We start from the raw sequence: 21,471 nt of genomic DNA on the forward strand, positions 1-21,471 counted from the left end.
GTGGTAATGCCACAGTCTTTGCAAATGACTGATCCTATGTGTACAGTAAACAAAATGATTTATTATTCATTTGAAAAGACTCCTGTTTCTAAAAATACTTGCTGGCTGGGTTTGCCCAAATGCTTAGTGAGGTCAGCAAGAGACCTAATGGTTCCTTTGTACAATGTGATAAGCATGATTACTGTTAATTTGGATTTTATTTTTTCAATGCGTGTGACTAAATACATTGCACAAATCTAACCAATCTGGATAGTTTTTATGGTTCCATTTATTGGTTTTATTTGGTACCATAGCTTTTTCTTAAAAGGAATTACTTTGCAATAGTGAAAGTGGCAGTCTCGCAACCTGGACATAAAGTGTTTCAACTTCTACCCTCAAAACGACTGCACTGCACATCAGAACAACTGGACACAAGAACAGTTTTTCCCAAATGCCATCACTCTGTTAAACAAATAATTCCCTCAAAACTGTCAAACTAGTTACTAATATTAATTTTCTCATCGTTCCTATCACCCATCTCCTCCCACTTATGACTGTATGACTTAACTTCATTGCTTCTATCCTTACTATTTATGTTGATTGTTTCCTAGCATGATTTGATTGCTTATTTGTGCCCTATGACTATCATTAAGTGTTGTGCCTTGTGATTCTTGATGAATGTATCTTTTCATGTACATTGAGAGCATAAGCACCAAAGACAAATTCATTGTACGTCCAATCACACTTGGCCAATAAAGAATTCTATTCTATTCTATTCTATTCTATTCTATTCTATTCTATTCTATTCTATTCTATTCTTTCACACACCTTTTATTAATCTGGCAGGAGATCATGTTACTTTCTGGTTCTTCTCATAACACTGAACAGGCTCCATCACCAAACATAGATCCTCAAAATATCTGTGAGTAATGCAGAATCCACTATGAGTAATTCAGAAATATGCCTGAGAGGCAGATTGCTGCAGAAGACTTAACCAAACAAATCAAGCTAAATGCCTTTTAAGGAAAGCATTATCTGCTATAAGGCCTCCAGCCAAAAACTTTCCATCAAGGAGTTCTTTTAATTAGGTATAAATTGGTATGACTGCACAACATCCTCTGCTGATTTTTTTTTCAAATGACACATCATTACACTGGTAATCCACATCACAAATTTTGATTTGTTTAATATTATCCTTACAAGCCCCAACTTTTTTATCCCCCATTCTTCCTCAATCCAGATCAATAATTACTGTAACAAGATTGATAGGGAGTCTACACTATTTGCAGATTTATTCTGACATTAAAACACTATGGTCATAGTCATGTCTGTAGACTTGCATATAGAAAACCTTTAGCCAATCAATGCTCAGTCCTTTTCCCTTGAAGCTGGCCAATCAACAAATCAATGTTCGTTCATTTTCCTTTCAAGATAATCAGTAACTGGTGGTCTCATTTTGATATTCAGGTTTTACCAAGTCTATTCCATGACCAAACTCTGCTTCCTGCATTTACCAAAAATAAAAAATAAATCCCCCCCCATGTTTTATGTATTTTCTCTGCACAGATTTGTGTAAATCTGTTGTTTCTCCCACCAAAAAAACGCCCCTTCCTAGAGACATTTGTGATTGTAAAGCTATGTAAACCAATACATTGAATGTCCTCAAAAGCTTCCCAGTTGCTATGGCACCAGGCCACCATTGTTTCCAAACCTTTGTAATTTCTGATGTTGGCATGCCAGCAGTGTTATACCTGGGTATCTTTCTGAGCAGTATGACTAGGACAGCATGTTGCCATGCTAGATGATATGAAGAGAAGGAAGGAAAGATCTCTGTATATATTCAGGAAACTCCACTGGCTGCTGAACCCTGAATTCCTAGGGTGGAAAGAGAGAACTTCATGTCATCTCTTTACAAACAGCTCTTTGAATGCTATTGTTGTTTTCATACATCATTCATGTGGTATAGGAATAATTCAGATTCAGATCTCACAATCATACACACCGTCTGCTTTTCTCTGTGCATTATGTAACTGATTCCCTGAATGAGACTTGCTGGTGCTTGTAGCTCTCACCCTTTGGTGTAATGGATGAGAAGGATAACAGCGGCTGAGAGGTGAGTTATTTTTCTCCAGGGACCAGAATAGCTCTGATCACCAGTAGAGATTGCAATTACATGGGACGCTGGTGCTCCTGAAGTGCCACCGCTGATTTACGATCCTAACGATCTAGCATCTTTTATCCATGGTGAGCAAGGGCAGCGGGGCCCACTGATTATGAAAAATGAGAGGATGCTCTTCTGAGAGCCCTGTGAATGACAGTTTAGAAGTGCAGGTGAGCGGATGCTACAACCGACCAAATCCCTCATCCTCCCTTGGGGGTTCCTTCTCATCCTAATTTAGCATATTTTGCTTTCCAATAATTCATAAGGAAACTGAAAGGTTAAGTGCTTTTCTCCAAATTCTCAGAGTATTGTCCAGATCAGTCATTTTCAACCTGATGCCTTCCAGACATGTTGACTACAACACTCTTCATCTCCAGCTAGTATAATTGTAGAAGGCTGACCTAGATAATCACTGTAACAGTTGTGAAAAGTAAAAATCGGTATCTGAAGATCTACTAAAGGAAAGAGGCCAAATCATTGGTAAATTGATCATAATTCAGGGGTGAAATCTACTTACTTTCCCAACCAGTTCGGAAGTGCGTGCGTGTGTCACATATGTGCTTGGACCCTCTGCGCATGCGCAAACCCTTCTGCGCATGCGCAGGGGGTAAAAAACAGGTTACTTAAAGTAAGGACAGTTAAAACCAGGAAGTAACGATGACCAGGTGGGTGGGTGGAGCCTCGCGTCACCATCACTACCGGTTCTCCAAACCACCGGCTGCCATCACTACCGGTTCAGCCGAACCGGGAGCATTTCACCCCTGCCATAGTTACACCACAACTCTCCCGTCTGATGTATTTTTAACTGATTATAGCACTATCCTTACCATGCTTCTTTCTCATTTCCTATGGCACTTTTGGCAAAGCCTACAATGTGTTATTTCACATTTTATTTTTCTAACCATATCCAAAGATTATGACAGTTTTTTTAAAAAACCTATGTATTGTGTTAAAAAAAAAGAGAGAAAACTGAACACAATTATGAAGAATGGTTTGCATTTTGAATTTGACTGATGGCCGACTTTAATCAGAAGATCCTCCCCTGACAATTTTGGACTTTCTCAATCTCTTTTGCATTTATCATCAATACAGATCTGGAGACTAGGCTGAAAAAGCTGATTTAGGTAAGCAATGAAATCCATGAAGATCTGGCATTGTCTGACATACAGTATTGCTTGATGAGGACTTTGGGTACAAAGGATAGGCTGCTCCCTGAATTTCTCTAAACCAGAGGTCTCCAACCTTGGTCCCTTTAAGACTTGTGGACTTCAACACCCAGAGTTCCTCAGCCAGCTCTGGGAGTTGAAGTCCACAAGTCTTAAAGGGACCAAGGTTGGAGACCCCTGCTCTAAACTACACTTCCACCATTCTTTCTATAAAAGCAGTCACTTAGCAGTCTCTTCCACCATTCCAGAGGCCACTTTTGCCGAGGAGGAGGCATTTCTAATCTTCTGCAAGCAACTAATCATAATACCCTGCTATTTTTTTACAAGCCAAAACCAGCAACAGTCAAGGAAGGACAAGAAGGAACAACTGCTCGCAAATTAGGATCTGGATGGAGAGAATTTGTAGTGGTTTCACCCCCATGTTTGAAGGCTTGCCCTTCAGATAACTCTGGATTTGGAAGACACAGCCTGGCTTTGCCAAAATGGGAAATACTGAGCTCCAAACTGAACTGAACTAGTTTTGCCTTAGCTTTTGGTACCTTTAAATAACAAGATAATTTGTTTGGCAACCTTGCTTCAGCTTGGAGTGGGAGGTGGAGACCCTGCTGAGTGTTACAGAGAACGGGGAAGAAGGCATCTTTCAAGAAGTATAAATAAATTCCTAAAATTGAGAAATTAACTAGTTCATTTCTTTTCAAGAATGAAAGGTTTAGGTTTCTATTTTAAAAAGTAAGTAGAGCTATTTGATTTGAGGCTCAGACAACAAGTTCGTGCTTCTATCATTCAGGCAAGAATCTGATTTCTGATAGCATCCAAAGTAGGGTTGTAGTTGTTGCCATTCTCTTCTCCATTAGGACCTTCTTTAATTATAATCTTGGACAGAAATGTAAGATGTGCCTCACATTTCCATTGTAAGGAGGGCTACAGTGTTTGAAATGCTGTCTTGTATCACTGGTTACAGGGTGGGATGGGAAATATGGTGGAAGAAAGCCAAGCAGAAAGAACTGAAAAAGCTATTCAGAGTCTGACTATCATAACTACCTCAGACCAATCGTTCTCAGAAGAAGAAATGAAAGCAATAGAGAAGGAATCCATTGAACTTTAGAAAGATTATCTTCAGGTCTCAGAATCAGACTTGGGACAACTAATTTGTTTATTTGTATCCTGCCTTTATTATTTTTACAAATAACTCAAGGTGATGAGCCTATCCAACACACCTTCCTCCTATTGTCTCCCAACAATAATCCTGCAAGGTGGACTGAGAGAGAGTGACTGGTCCAGTAATCCAGCTGGCTTTCATGGCTAAGGCAGGACTAGAACTCATGGTCTCCCACTTTCTAGCCTGGTGCCACTTCACCACTTAGACCATGTACTGTAAGCTCAGATTCTTGTTCCTGAAGATACTATGCAATCCCCAAGCAGTAAAATAACCACAACTAAAACAAAGAACTAAGAACTAAAAGGAGCAGACGGAGTGACTTGAGGGTAAAATAGGAGGAAGAAATATCAGGAATTTCTCTGAATAGCCCTTGATCCTGAAGAACTATTGAACACTGAGTGAGTTTGATCGAATTATTTGCTGTGTTTGCATAAAATCTTTGGACAAAAGACTAGAGGCAATCTCAGTGACTTCTATGCTTCCTCGATGCCTTTGATCAAGCTTTCTTAACAACATGGCTTCATTTTGTATTTTCTTTCCTAATTGTACAATTTAGCCTTTATTATTTCTGAAACGTCTGCTGATTATTTTGGTTATTTTTCTCTGCTACAGATGGCCTTTGTCCTGATCTTGGTAGATCATGTTTTTGTGTTTGTGTGTTCCTTTTGGACAGGAGGAACTGACAGAGAGGGATCAATAGGCTAGTTCAGGAGTCTGCAAACTTGGCTCTTTTAAGACATGTGGACTTAAAACTGGGAGTTGAAGTCCACAAGTCTTAAAAGAGCCAAGTTTGCAGACACCTGGCTTAGACTTGTATCACTAAATGTCTACACTAAAAGTACTGTAGAATCAGCTGGAGTATTTTCACTAACAATAAACATGCTACATAAAACAAAGTGAAGAGTATATTGCTCAATAAATACTATAGATGTTGCATGGTAGGAAGGAATTAGTGTGAGCAGAAACCAAAATATTTTTTTAAAAAACAACCCTACATGCAACGTGAGAATTCTCACCAGCCAATACCTGGCCACCAGATTGTTACTGATTGCAAAAAAAATGCAATTAATTACACAAATAAAGACATGGCTTTTCTTAGAAAGGCCCTTCAATTCTTCAGATCTAGCTGCTGGTGAGTTCCAAGAGGAGTATCAAATGAGTGGGTGGAGAATTTCTCAGGATTTTCACCAACAGCAGCCTGTTTGAAAATCCTATTTCTGAGGCAAGTTCCCTGAGAGGCCAAAATCCTGTACTACATGTAGTCCTCAACTTATAGCAGTTCATTTAGTGACCGTTCAATGGCACTGGAAAAAGTGGCTTATAGCCATTTTTCACACTTGCGACCATTGCAACATCCCTATGGTCATGTGATCAAAATTCAGCCACTTGGCAACTGACTCATATTTATGATGGTTGTAGTGTCCCAGGGCCATGTAATCACGTTTTACGACCTTCTGACAAGCAAAGTCAGATTCTCTTAACAACCATGTAATTCAGGGGTCTCCAACCTTGGTGGCTCAGGCTGTAAGAAGCCTGTTATTAAAACACAGCAGCCTGCAATTACTGCAGGTTCAAGCCCCACCAGGCCCAAGGTTGACTCAGCCTTCCATCCTTTATAAGGTAGGTAAAATGAGGACCCAGATTGTTGGGGGGGCAATAAGTTGACTTTGTAAATATATACAAATAGAATGAGACTATTGCCTTACACACTGTAAGCCGCCCTGAGTCTTCGGAGAAGGGCGGGATATAAATGTAAATAAAAATAAAAAAAATAAAAAAAACCTTGCTTTGCTGGCTGAGGGACTCTGGGAGTTGAAGTACACAAGTCGTAAAGGGACCAAGGTTGGAGACCCCTGATGTAATTAACATAGCAACTGTAGTGATTTACTTAATAACTGTGGCAAGAAAGATTATAAAATAAGGCAAAAGTTATTGCCTCACTTACCAACAGAAATTTTGGGATCAGTTGTGGTCATAAGTTGAGGACTATCTGTAGTCATAATTGTACCAACTGGCACAGAACATTCTTTTTAAACCCAGCTGAATGTGCTATGCTTCACTTTCTCTCTCAGGCACTGTACAGTATTATTTTGAACTAACTAATTTTCAAGACATAGAACTCCTTGACTTTGCGAGGAAAACACTCCCTGTGAAATGTAACAGCTATTATGCAGCATGATTCTTCTAAAACTCGCTATCATCTTGAATTCTTCAGATAGAGACATTCTACACATACTCAAAAGCACTTAGTACAAGAATTAAAAGTGATCAAGTCTCTTCTGGAGAAAATGGAAAAAAATAATGTTGAAGGAGCTATGGGGGAGGCTGCAGGCATGTACACACACGCACACACACATTACAAATGGGAGAAGTGTCATGTTATTAGAAAACAGGCTTCATGAAGGAAACCTTTTTCTTTAACCATAGGATTCTTATTATTCAAAAAGTTTTTATTAGTCAAAAAAGGTTTATACAAATACATATCAGGTATGGTAAATTTTCATTTTTCTTATCTAAAATAAGAATTTTACTCAAATTTTTTAACACATACAACAGCCATAAGGCAAGCAGGTGACACGAAGTAGCTAAGTTTGCAAATTTTAAATACGTAATAAAGAAGAGTCAAGAATAAACAGAATATCGTACAAAAGAGAATAAGGAAAACCAACACAATCCCAAATATCTTTATCACTTCCTAGTTTTGGATCTCAGAACTCTGGGTTCAGCCTGACCCAACTCCAGGGCCGCAACAGCGGCCGCCGCTTCAGCCCCATGATCTATAACCTCCCCTTCTTCAATTCCTGGGTCATCTGATTCCAGGAAGGCTTTGTGTTCCTCCACATAGGCCGTAGCCTCCGCAATTGTACTGATTTTTTTCGTAATGCCCTCCCGGAAAATCATCAATCCCTCTGGCATCAGCCATCTGAAGCCCACTCCTTCTGGTACAATTTGCTTGACAAAAATAATATTTCTTTCTTTTTCACGTACCTGTCTGGGAATCTGCCTCAGAATGGCTATCTCCTGCCCCTGTAAACCAGTGCCCCACTCCTATGTTTTCTAAGAATTTCATCCCTCGTCTCTCTTCTCACAAATTTGACATGAACCTCTCTGGGAACTGCATGCGTGCGTGCATATTGCGAATTAACTCTATAAACTCGATCCACATCCCAATTCATGAAATCAACACCTCTCCCAAGAAATTCTCCCAACAATTTAGTCACAACATCTCTCAAGTCTTCTTGGTCCACTTCTTCCAAATTTTGAAACCTAAGGAAATAAGACATTTTATCCATCTGTAGTCCAAGCACAGCATTGCCTGCCGCCTCCTCTCTTTTCTGCACTGCCCGCATCTCACCCTCCAAACCTTCCACTTTCTGCTTGTTTTCTGCTGAAACTTGTTGAGTATCCTTTAAATCCTTTTGGATAGTCACAATTTCTGCTCTTATTTCATCCAATTTCTTGTCCATATTAGATAACTTTTCCAAAATTCTCTCCATCTCTCCAGCAGTTGGTCTCTGACCTTTTGCCATTAAGGAAAAAAATACAAAATCCTCAGGCAGGCACAGTATCCTTGTAATTTCCTCCGGATCCACCAGGGGCACTCACAGGAGCAACGAGTCCAGAGTACAGTTAGTCAACCAGGAAGTCAAGGGAAGTGATGTCATCAAAATTCTCATAGTGAAGGCGGAAGCTGGACGCCACCACTGTTCCCCAGAAGGAGGGGGCCTCAAACCTTCCCTCCTAAATTTCTCCATCACCTCTTCTCCAGAGCTCCACAAAACCGTAATCTTCTTATTTTAAGTTCTCCTCTCCAGAATAACTCGTGCTCCTTCCAACCGCAGGGGAGAAAACCCCCGCACTCCGGAGCACTCCACCACGCCACCGATATTCCCTTCCCTTCTCCTCCTCAATTCTTCTCCGTGCCCTGTTCACCACCAGGCTGCTGCAGTTATAAATCCAATGCCCCGGTGTCACCGGGCACAGCGGCCCAGGCGACGACCAAAATAATGGCCGCGGCCTGTGGCCTCCGAACCCCGCCGAGCCTAGGACGCGCCAGCATCGGTCCCCACAGTCCTGTATGTCGGCTGGGAGACCCCTGGCGAGCCGTCCGTGCGGCAGGTGTCCTTTTCGGAACACCTGGCCCCTGAGGGCCTCGGCGGCGGCCGGATTCGGGCGCTGGAGGCAGGAGAAACCTTCCAGACGTCCGTTGCCGCTGGATACCGGAAGTCGTCTCTTTAACCATAGGATTCTATATATTAACAATCACAATTTATACCTTATTTTTGGATACTGCAGTGCAATATTCTTGGAAGCCTTGCTGAAAAAAACTGGAATGGGGAAAGAACCAACGAGCTCTTCCCGTGCAAATGGGATAAACACAGCACTCTTCTCCCCATTTGTTGCAGGCCCATATTAAACTCAGCCCTGCCTATCCCGTTAATGGTTGTGCAGAAGTGGGGGTTTTAGCACCTCTGGCTTATGGCTGAGAATCATTCCAAGCAGCTTTAATTGGCTACATTCGTTAACATGAGACTTCAAGTTTTTACTCTAATTGACCACAAAATCATAGGTCCAAAATTACCAAGGCTGTACTGGCTTGTGCCAGCTTCCTCCTGCACCCCAATTATCCAGGATGTTGTTTGATTTTTGGTTTGCACAATTTGCAGGGAGTAGAGGTGGAATAAAGGAAGGAAGAAGAGAATTTAAAGTAGTGGTTTGTTCAAAAATTGCTGTACTTTTCACTTAATTCTAAGATCTGTAAGAGATGGGGATTAACCCTGGGACCTTTGATATGCAAAACACATGTTTTGAAGGGGTGGGGTTTTAAGATGAAACAGTTATATTAAGCTCTGTGCATCTTTTGACTCCTATATGATAAAAAAATGCATAGTAGAAATTCTAATTTTTCCACAAGAGCTTATCTCTCTGCTCCACTCCTGCCTCAGTTTTAGCCATTTACTTTCATTATTTGCATCTCCTGACCTCTCCTTGAATGGTATCTCCACCAATTTCTCCAAGCTCAGCAACAGTCCCTAATTCACAGGTAATATTTATGGATGGAAAAGAAGGTTTTTACTCTTGTATTCTGATAATTTTTAAATGAAGGAAAGTGGCAGGATTAGGTGAACATTCAGAAACCAGAAGAATAAAGTATTTCAATCTTAAGGCTTGTTGCAACAATGCAATAAATCTGGGTATTTATATTTAAATACGGTTTAACAAAAATATGGTTGTAACAAAAATCTAACATACCATGCCATAGTTTTCTTAATCCTGCCCTAATGGATAAATTATCTAAATTCACATGCAGTAACATTTTAAACCATAATCCATGACTTAGAAATCATATTGTCTAGCTTCCATCAACACACTAACCATAAGCAAGAATGATGAAAGCACTGATGATTCTGTTACAGAAGTCATATTTTCTAGATTGCAGAAAATATGACTTCTGTAACAGAATCATCAGTGCTTGGAACACTTTACCTGACTCTGTGGTCTCTTCCCATAATCCCAAAAGTTTTAACCAAAAACTTTCTACTATTGACCTCACCCCATTCCTAAGAGGACCATAAGGGGCGTGCATAAGAGCACAAACATGCCTACCGTTCCTGTCCTATTGTTTTTCTTTTTCTTCTTCTTATATATATATATGCTTATACCTCCTAATATTTACTCATATATATGTTTATATACTATATAATCTTTTTGTATGATACTTATATATATTGTTGTGACAAAAGAAAGAAAGAAAAATAAATAAAGAACACTACATTGTGATTTAATTGTGCCTCAGTTAACAAATATAAGATTTACGCATCATGCTATACAATAATATGGTTGGCTGGTTGGTTTTGGTTTAGCATGATCTATGCATATTATTTTATAAAACAAATCTGCAGGGCATTGCTGAGTTTGACCTGATGCATTGAATTATGCAATCATTTATTTTGTTGTGGTTTGCTGAATATCTCAGTGGTCTGGGATATATATAAAAATCCTTCATAAACCTCCATAAACCTTCATAAAGCTGGATCCATGCAATATGCTAAATCAAAAGCAAATCAGAAATATTATGGGCTAATGCATATTGTGGGTTTAAAACAGATTATATCCTCATATAGAAGAATGAAGTTTGGAATAAGGCCATTAATTGACTAAAACATCACGTCCTACCTTACATTATGCACCATAAGAGATAAATATAATCTCCTATAGAGGACAGTTCGGAAAGTGATCAAACATGAAGACAGCATGAGCTCCTGTAGGAAGTTAGTACCCACCCCTCTCCTAGAAAAATGAAATATTCTAGGAAATATAAAAAAGGCAGAATATTTTTCCTAAAAGAGAAATAGAAATCTTAAGACAGAAACTCAGCCCCAGCTTCCTGCCTACAGTAGATACTTTTGTTATTTGCAAGACAAAAGGCTGGGCCAGCTTAACTACAACACAAAAGACATGGCATTCAGGACATGATAGGAATTGCCCAAAGCCCCTTCATTGCATCATCACCTAGCAAGATTCAACTAGGCCTGGGACACAGACAGCCTACAAAGTTAGCTAAGACCCCGTACCCTGGGAGTCTGACAGCCAATGGGATACATTTCTTTTATAGGAACAGGAAACTGTAAGGCAGGATCCAATAGAGTGTATAAATATATCCCTCTCTCCACTCCATATGCTCATTTTGCCCAGGATAAAAAAAACCCCACACCCATGTGGCCCTGGCCCTTTCCAAGCAGTCTCCATGTTTCTTTCCACTTTGAACTGAATCCAGATGGACATTTCTTCCAACACTCCAAAATGTCCTTCCCCAAACTGACGTTTTCAAGAGTCTTAAGCTGCAGTGAATGTTTCATTTCTCAAATACGGAGATAGGCATTGTTACCTGTTACCTGCTAATATCAACAGAGCAAGCTGCTTTTAAAGGAAACTCTGGAGAGCTGCGTTCAAAAGCTGAGAACCCTCTGTGAGCATTTATACCTAGACATGACAGAACTGGGTCTTGAGGCTATAAAGTACTTAACATAGTAATCAGTGTCTCTCCTCTCCTTCCCACCATCAAACCTTGACACCTTCTGTGAAGTCAGCTAATATTGTTATCCTCACATTTTGGATTGATGGGAAAGAAGCATGATTTGCCCACAGCCATTTTAGTTTATATCTGATATATCACACTCGGAGCAGTTAATAAAGAGCCATTAGCTATTCTTGGTCCAGAAATGGAGAATTGAGAGAAAGTTAATATTTTAGATGGCAAAGGGTCACATTCTGTACACAACAATGCCTCACTTTTTGTCTTCTGCAGTACATTCCTGAGCTGAGCTTTGCAAAAAATGCAAAGAGACAAGGGGAAACTAGGAGAAAAAGGAAGCGAAAAATATATTTGCTGATTGGGAAGTTATTAAATATTTAAAGTCACAGTGCCTGCTGGCCTTTTAGACTTTTCAGACCTACAAAATGAATCAGAGAATCATATTTTCTTACTTAACAACTCTGTTTTTTCTCTCCTCTTCTCTCCATCTTATCTGTGACACTGAAGAAAATTCAGGTGTGACATTCAAGGTGTGACAAGTGCATCCCCATTAAAAACCGACAATCAAAGGTTTAAAAATCACATGCCATTTCTTTTCTTGGACTTTGCATTTCTGAAGGGTGTTGGGGTGAGCCTTGGGAACATTATTGCTGTATAGAGAAATCCATGTGTAGCAAATATGGAGACTGGTCTTAGCTTTTTAATCCTATTTTGCTTCTGAGAAATATTGCAGTAATACTCTGAGTATCTGTATTGCATTTCAATAAACATTGTTCTAAGTATAGTGACCAAAGAACCTACTTCCAGAAAACTTCCTTTTTTATTTTTCTATTCTTAGTTCTTATAATTTTGCTGACCTCCATTGGGCTTTATTATCTAGCTCTAGAGATTCAGGGTGTTCTAAGCTCAGTTTAGGCACATAAAACATCTGCAAAAAGCAATGAATAAAAACACTATTTGGACATGGGGGGGAGCAGGCAGGTGCATGTGTCTTTTTTATATCTATAAACTCAAAACCAAAGTCTTCCTATAGCCACTTTATCTATCTATTATATTTGAAATTTCCTTCCAGAACATCTATTTCCATTCCTAGATTATTGTTTCTTAACCATGGCGATCTTAAACTATGTGAACTTCAACTCCCAGAATTCTGAGTATTTGGGATGATTGGGAACTGAAATCTGGACAATAATATAGATCAGGGCATTGTTTTTCCACAACTAAACTATATAATTATTACACTTCTGCAAATAAGCCAGACTGGGAAAAGTCAACCCCACAAACAAAGAGAAATTTGATAAAGTTGTTTATCTATTTTACTTGTTATTAATTATTTTTCTGCAGAATCCTCAGGATTCCCTTGGAAAGTGTCAGAGGTACTTCAAAGAGAAGAACACTAATTGGCAGACAAACTTCCATATAAAGAGTTCCATGCTCTCCGATAGTGTGCTTTTTTTCTTCTTCACAGCAACAGATAAGAAAATAATTGGCCATAATTGCAGGATGTAGAAGGATGAAGCAGAGAGATTCTGAAAATGTTCGCTGCTGAAGCCTTTTTCATTAAGCTGTGGATATCTTCCATAGCCAACATCCATTTCTTCCTACTGTGATTTTTTTATGCCAACAGAGCAGTTCCTGAAGCTTTCCCGTCCCATCAAGTACACAAAGTAGAAGATTTTACTTGCACATAAAATTAAATAATGCTTGCAATATTTTGCTAATATGTTAGTGCTGAGGCCATCTCTTTTAAAAACTAGGGGAATCTTTTCTTGAAACTCCTAAATAATAAGACTTCAAGACTTCTTTTCTGCAAAAGAAACAAACCCTTTAGACTAGTCATTTCAAATTTGATACACCTTATTCCATCAGAAAAGGCCACTTACTGAAAATTTGATTCAATTCTACAGAGAAAACATTATCAGCAGCTACTTTTTTGTTTTTTTTAAAAAAAATCAATCCATACATACCGAATACAAAAATACCTTTCATCTATTAGTCTGAAAATTGGCAGGCTTCATATTGTCATAAAGGGCTAGCATGCCCTCAAACTTCATCAAATTTGAAGAAGTTATTCATTTGTTGATTTCAAACCTATCAAACATCAATATTTTGATTTCTTCACTGAAATTTGGATTCAGGTCCCTAATCAACTTTGATAGTTTCCTAGTCAGTTCAGAGCAAATTGTTTCCCAAATTGAGATCTGAATTGAATCTTGTGGTTGATAGACACTTCCAATCTTTGTAGAATTTGCACAGTTGGCTATTGTAAAAATGGCCAAAATGGGAATTTACATGGCATAAGAAAATCATGAAGACAATTACAATTTATATTGTGTATACAGAAGTAAAAATAGTCACCCAGATCCTTTCACTTCTATGTCTATTTATTTATTGGAGGAGCTGAGTCAGATTCAGCAGATACCTTTTTGTTCCATTATTATACTTCCATATCAGATAAGGTGGCACCTGTCAAATTTCTGGTTCTCATGCAACTGTTCAGGGCAGAGACATTCTTCAATGAACTGGTGACAATTCTGAGCAATCTAAGAAATCAGGAAACCTGCCAGGAGAGCAAACTCTTGCCCAACCATATAGTACTACACACGCTAATATACCCAGAGATGCCATTTATTACTTCTATAAGAGTCTACGCTAGTTTGGAATGTTAGACCTGCTCTAACATTAGACAGAGTGAGCTGGCTGCTTCAAGAAAAGGATACTGGGAGATGGTGGTGAAATGTTTGAGGACTAAATCATATGTGTTAGATGACTTATTCTGTACCAACCAAACTAACGGGGAGCACATTTTCCGATCATCAGTTATGCAATTAAATTCAACTGTCACAGCAGTAAAGCTTTATACTTGATATGGGAAAACATCCTTGCCTTTCACCTCATGTCAAGTATTTTGAGCTACTGTTGCATTTAAGACAATAATGCCACAACAACAACAAGAAACAGGCTGCAATAGTTAATATTGCAGGGGTAGGGATGCTGACTTATGTCAAATAAAACAATGAGAAATCTTTGTGTAATTTTTCTTTAGATTAAAAAATTTTGTAAAGGATTTTAATCAAAGTTCTTTTTAAGCAGAGAATGATCTGGTCAGAGAACTCATAAACCATCAAAACAGAGATGAAGGAGCTGTATTTGAAGCTCCCTCAAGCTTTGCTTGAAAGTGTCCAGAGTTCATTGGAATTGGATGGCTATAACTAATTTGAATAAATAAATAAATAAATGATAAAGCAAAAGCACACAGAGTTAGAAAAAAATGATGAGGAAGTCAAGCCATTAAGGGAAACCCAAACAATTGAAGAATCTCCCCCTCACCTGCTTTTCAAAATTTTATTTATCCTTTTTATTTTTATTTTTATTTATTTAATTTTGTAATAACAATATATGTAGGTATCGTACAAAAAGATTATATAATATATAAACACATATATGAGTAAATATAAGGAGGTATAAGCATATATATATATATATATATATATATATATAGGAAGAAGAAAAGAAACACAATAGGACAGGAACGGTAGGCACGTTTGTGCGCTTATGACGCCCCTTATGGTCCTCTTAGGAATGGAGTGAGGTCAATAGTAGAGAGTTTTTGGTTAAAGCTTTTAGGATCATGGGAAGAGACCACAGAGTCAGGTAAAGTATTCGAAGCACTGATGATTCTGTTACAGAAGTCATATTTTCTGCAATCTAGATTAAAGCGGTTGACATTAAGTTTAAATCTATTGGTTGCTCTAGTATTATTGCAATTGAAGCTTTTATTAATCAAAATTAGAAGCTGCCCATCTCACTCACAGCGTGACTCTGGATAGTGTACAATTAAAAACAAAAAAAAACCCCTATATAAATATTATAATCACTAGCAGGCAGTTAAAACAAGAACAAAATAATAAATAAAAATTTGAAAGACTTGAGCAGCAAGCATTGCCTACTGGCAGGAGAAATGTGCAGCAATTTTTAGGGGAAGAGCCTCCCTGCACTGAATATTACACCTTGGGACTCTACCTTCAGAAAAATATCTTCTAAAGTATAAACGTATCTGGGAATAATAAAATTTATAGTCTCCTGTCTTAGATTTCTTCCCATAGACATTTGAGAATTAATGAGTTTGCAGCAAAGTTTTTAAAGACAGCCATACAAGGATGTATGTGTGTGTGTGTTGTTCCATATTTAAGCTTATGCTAACTGCTTAGCTATTGATTAAAGATTGGATTTCTTTGTAGGACATGATATCAGAGCAGTTACAAGTGAATTTAATCACCTTTTCAATATATATTTATGGGTAAGCAGGAGATTGAAGTCATGACAACAAGTCTTCTGGTACCCTAAAGACTAACAAATACATTGTGTTGCTTGCTTTTCTTCATGTTAGATGCAAGATTTATTTCTCTCTTTTGCGCCATAAGATTTTTACACCTTTGGATTGAAACAAACCTAACAGTGTTTGGAAATTGAAACCAAGTTTGTGATTGTGAGGATAGCATTATAGCTGCGGAGATTTCTGTTTGATTAATTAATGAAAACCACACAGGTGAGATCTTTGCAAGCAGTAGTATACTAATATCTGTGTAAACACATGTTAAGCAGTGCTGAAGTATTACCAAGGAGAGGAAGAACATTAAAAAAGAAAGAGAGAGAGAAAGATGTTAGTTGGATACAACATGAAAAGCTGTTCTGCAGAGGCTGGACTTAATTATGAAATTCAATTAGAAAGCATCAAGAACTCATTGTTAGTCTCCCTCTGGCACTGGCAATATTAACTTGTACTATCACAAAGGGATGATTTGGTGAGAAAAGATTTTTCAGGTCCTGGACTGGGTGATTGAAGAGGCAGTTAATTTCCTTTTTTGAAAGGCTATTTCCCACATTCAGGACTTATTTTAAAGAAAAGCAACACAGATCTCTCTCTCTCTCTCTCTCTCTCTCTCTCTCTCTCTCTCTCTCTCTCTGTGTGTGTGTGTGTGTGTGTGTGTGTGTGTGTGTGTGTGTGTGCATGCACGCATATGTATTAATAGGGGAATGCAACACATTTTGAAAATCAGAAAAAGAGACATTTAAATGAGCAAACTAAAGCGATTTTTCCATATCAGTGTATTTGACTAGCGTTGAAGCCCAGTGGTTCTCTTACTCCAAGGGTGTTAAGGAGTAAGCTCAACTGAATTCAGTAAGGCTTGCTACAAAGTATGCATGAATCAAATGATGCCGTAAAAATAAGGTCAGGTTGCTAGAGAGGTGTGGATAAGAGCTGGGGAGGGGGGCACTAGAATGTGGTGGGGGGGAAGGAATAGTGTTAGTGAACACAGATCTTTTTTTTCTCATCCCAACGGGCAGAATAAAGAGCAGGAATATAAATGACAGGAGACATTACTGGATTTTAATGGTCTTTTGATGCATTAAGACAGAAATGCTGAATTTGTGTCACTGTGTGGGGTGCTGAGATATAAAAGAGAAGGTTGAGGAGTCTTGCACCTAAGTTTCTATTAAGAAAGTTACAAGCTTCTACCAGCCTTTAGCTTCTATCCTTCTATAAGCGAATTATTTTGTGTTTTGGTTATTGAATCGAGCTTCCCATCGTTTCCAGAGGAAGGCGGGGGTAGAGGGAATGCATGGCATATTTGCCAGTGATACTCCTTGTCACAACCTCTTGGACAACTATACTATTATAGAAGAAGGGATTCTCCCCACAGATTTGCAATTCCACAGCGAGGTGCGTCTCTAGGTCTTTTACAAATTATGTCCCACAGAATTCTATATATATACTTGCGCAGAAGTAGCCTCTCTCCGTTCGGCAAGGTTTTAGTACTGACCGAGAGAGTATCGCAGTTCCGCTTTCGCGGGACAAGGCGCCACCTTCGCCAACTGCACACACGCGGACTGAAGCTAAACTGTGCTCTTTGGGGAGGCGGCATCCCAGGATCCCCAAATAGTTCGGGGAAACCCTCCTTACCTCCAGTAAATAGAAAGGCTCGTCAGGTCTTTTAAAAACACCGCTTGGCGGAAGGTCCCCTCTCCCACTTTTCCCATCCCGAGGAACCGACAACTGCGCCTAGGAAGCCAAGACTTCCCCACCGGCCGGCCAGGAGAGCCAAGCGGAGGCGCCCGCCTACCTGCCCGTTCTTGCATAGATCTGCCCACATGCTGGTCCCGTCGCCGCCGCGCATCAGGACGTGGTAGGTGAAGAAATAGGTGCCCGGGATGTTGCAGGTGAACTTGCCCGTGGCGGCGTCATAGTTGTTTCCCAAGTTGGTTACGACGTCGTCGAACTTGAGTATCTCGTAGCCCTCGTGCGGGTTCTTGAGGCCGGCGTAAAAGGCCACGCGGGGTACCATGGTGTAGGTGGCCGCACTGATGGCCCCCGTGCTCAGCCCCGGCCCGGGCAGGCCAGGCGGACCGGTTTTTCCAGGATCTCCCCTCTCTCCCGGGGGACCACGGGGGCCCGGGGGGCCCGGCTCTCCCGGGGGACCCGGCGGGCCCGGCTTGCCCGGCCGCCCCGGCTTCCCCTGGGGCCCCTGGACGAGAGTGGATGGCGGGGGCAGTCCGCTGTGGTCGCTACTGGTGCTACTGAGGCTTTCGGCGCCCTCGCTTCTGATGCTGCTGGCGCTGGTCGTGGTGCTGGTCTTGCCCAGGTAGGGGTCGCAGACCATGCGGCAGGTGCCCAGCATCTCGTAGTGTCCGTCGATGCCCACGGAACTCACCAGCACCGGAATGAGGATCACCAGGATCAAGATCATCACCACGCCGATGGCCCCGGCGACCAAAGTTTTCCGGCCAATGCTCAGCCGCTGAAGGGGCTGGGCGCGTTGCCTCCCCGTGGTGGAAATGGTGACGGATGGCCGGGGCAAGCTGGCAGGAGAAGAAAAGCGGCGGGTGGGGAGGGCAGAGAGGGTAAACTTCAGGAAAGGAGAAAGAAAGATCTCCCGGTTGGGGAAGAGGAGGTGGAGGGGTGTTCTTGTTCCGAGTGTGTGTGTGTGTGTGTCTGTCCGTCCGTCCGTGAAAAAGAAAAGGAAAAACAACGCCGTCCCCTCGTTGGCTGGAGTATCGCCCTTAAGACTGCTGCTCTTTGATGGCCTTTTTATAACTGCTGCAGGTATGATCCCAGGTTTGATATGGAAATGTGGGCTGGGTGAAGGTTAGATTAAAAGAAAAATTAAAGAAAAGAGGAAAGACAAACCGAGTGAACCAAGAGGCAGCCAGAGAAGTGAGAGAAGAGAGAGCCAGCACGTTCTTTACTGGATACATCTTAGTAAGATGCCTTCATTGATTTGTTTTCCCTTTTCCTTTTCCCCTCCTTACTCAATTTTCTTCCACCCCCTTCAGGGAGGGGGAAGAGAACAATCTACGATTGCAAGGGAGAAGTAACCTGGTACTTGGGGCAAAGAAGAAAAATTTGAATGGAGCCACTGAAATCTGCCCCCCCCCCCATCCAGATAGCTAAGCCAGCCCTCATCTAAAGGAACTAAAATATTGTTTTAAATGTTATTCCTAAGTTTGGTCTCCCAAGGATCTTGTGAACAACTTCAGGGAATTTCATTTTGTCCTTGTTCCCACTTACACTTGTCCTGATAATACCAGTTCCTTCCTCTACTCATAAGGTTGCCCATGAGGGTGACCCTTAAATTAACTTAAGTATACCAACAAATCAGTGTTCCCCCTCCTTTTTCCCCCTGATACTGCCCTACAAGATGTGTATACAACTAAATATTCTATATTTTACCAGCTTTTACTTTGTAAGTGAACTCAGGAGACCAGTAGCAGGTGGAATCAGAAGTCTGTCTTGGGAGCCACTGGTTGTCCTTCTACAGTGGTCACCATGCAGCCTCCACCCCAGGCATTTCTTTCCCATCCTTTGCCCTCCCTGTTAGCAGTAGGTTGCCTGAATTCCTTTCGTGCCTCTCACATTTATATATATATTTTATGCTAGCTTTTCTTCAGGCTTTCAACAAGAGGAAGGAGGTCAGAACTGCACTATTTCACATGGGCAAGAAGAGGGTATGGCTTATTTGCAACTTGGCTTCGATCCTTCTCTATCTATTTCACTCCTCCTCATTCCCCTAAAGTAAAATAATAATAATAATAATGCTGGCTGCTGGCAGCTAGCATTTCTCAAACTGTCTATTCTATAGAACCCCGAAAGCTAGAAGGACAATCATGATGGCGTGTGCTTCCTTCCTAGTTCCACTCTGGAGTCATCTCTCTCCCCACCCCACTCCTTATTTTATATCCTTTTAACTTAGAAGATGCCCAAATGGTCTTAAGGTTTTAGCAAATAAAATCAACCTAGAAATGACAGGGAAGGTCCTGAACTTAGACCCTACTCATCGAGGTGTGCTGATTGGTGGACATTTTCTCCACTGATTGTAATATGCTGAAGGGGCACAGCATGCAAAATCAGCATGCAAAATCAGTGATAAAACCAATCACCTACCCTTCAAGAGTGGCATATTCATTAAACATCCCGTAAAGATTTGTAATAGACCCAGAAGAGGCAGGATAAGGACTATCAAAAGGGACAAGGTTAAGTTGGCATTGTGTTGTGCCAGCTCAAAGTTGGGTGGACAATACTTTAGCTCAATGGTGAGGAGGAATGCTTTTCTTTCTTTCTAACAATCCTGGAGAGAACTGTTAAAAGAGGGATGGAAACAAAAATTAAAAAAGAGACTGGGAATTATCTATTGGTGTTATATATATCCTCATAGCCCATCTTACTTGATTTTGAGAATTATTAAAAATTCAAGGTTTTACTGTTCAATCAGCTTTTTGTTCTTCCGATTTTTGTTTTATATTTAGGAATATCAAATAAGGTAATAATTGTTGATATGCAGAAATGCACTATAATAAAACCTGCACGTATACCCTATATTATTTGTATGTTTGTGTCAGGAGTGGGTTCTACTTACCTTTACTACCAGTTCACAATGGGACCCCACATGTGTGCTTCTGCGCATCCGCAGAAGCTTCCTGATGACGTCCGCGTAAGTGGGTGGAGCCTTCCGCTGGTTTTATTACTGGTTCTTGCAAACCGATACGAACTGGGGGCAACCCATCACTGGTTTGTGTTTATGTACATACACACACATTAAACAACACACTAAAGATCAGAAACCTGTATGATAATGTTAAACTCAAACATTTGATTGGATTTAAAATTAACCAGTCTACAAGAAAGAAAGTTAAAAAGAAATCCTCTTTGTAGTGAGTAAAAAGTATATTTACATGTAAGGAAGTAGGAGGAGCACCAGGTAGAAAGGGCGTTACGTATTGGCTAAACCAATCTCAAAAGAGAAGTTCAGAAAAAATGGAAAACGACAGCATTTGGCTGCTTTCAGAATAATGGCAAAGTAAAAATGCAAAACTGTGGAGAAAACTTGCTTTAAACATGTTAAAGCAAGATTCCTTCAGATAAGGCAATAATTAATGGGATAAACATATACCACTCACTAGGCCTAGGGGATAAATGTTTGTGGGACAGCATCTTCTGAAGGGTTATCTAGTCTGAATTTTATTTCAGAATCAAAAAGTGTGACAGAGGGAGAAAGTTACCAAAGTGTCCATTGACAATTAGTTTCTGGATAGTTGATTGAATATGCATATTAATAGTTTGGTTAGACTTGTCTGCTATGGTAATATATCTTGGAATGGTGGTGGCACAGTGGTTAAAATGCAGTATTGTGAGCTAACTCTGCCCATAATCTGGAGTCTGACCAGTTCAAGGTTGACTCAGCCTTCCATCCTTCCAAGATTAGTAAAATCAAGACCTGGATTGTTGGGACAATATGCTGACTCTACAAACTGCTTAGAGAAGGTTGTAAAGTGGTATATAAGTCTAAGTGATACTGCTATTGTCTTTCTATTAAATTATAATAAATTTATTCATAAATTTGCATCCATGTTTGCATATGGGGTTCCCATAGAACCCTAAGGGTACAAAAGTGATCACATGCACCTGGGACAC

General features: G+C 40.2%; 1 protein-coding gene across 1 annotated transcript in view; it reads right to left on the bottom strand.

Moving 5' to 3' along the window:
• C1QL1 (complement C1q like 1) overlaps nt 1-18,556 on the bottom strand; it is a 46,498-nt gene extending 27,942 nt beyond the window's left edge. Inside the window, exon 1 of the mRNA XM_058181274.1 lies at nt 17,627-18,556. Coding sequence (XP_058037257.1) covers nt 17,627-18,250 — 624 coding nt within the window. The 5' untranslated portion in view covers nt 18,251-18,556. The remainder of the gene's footprint in view (nt 1-17,626) is intronic.
• Between the last annotated feature and the right edge of the window lie 2,915 nt (nt 18,557-21,471).

Source organism: Ahaetulla prasina, chromosome 4 (genome assembly GCF_028640845.1).
Source record: "Ahaetulla prasina isolate Xishuangbanna chromosome 4, ASM2864084v1, whole genome shotgun sequence".
Lineage (NCBI taxonomy): Eukaryota > Metazoa > Chordata > Lepidosauria > Squamata > Colubridae > Ahaetulla > Ahaetulla prasina.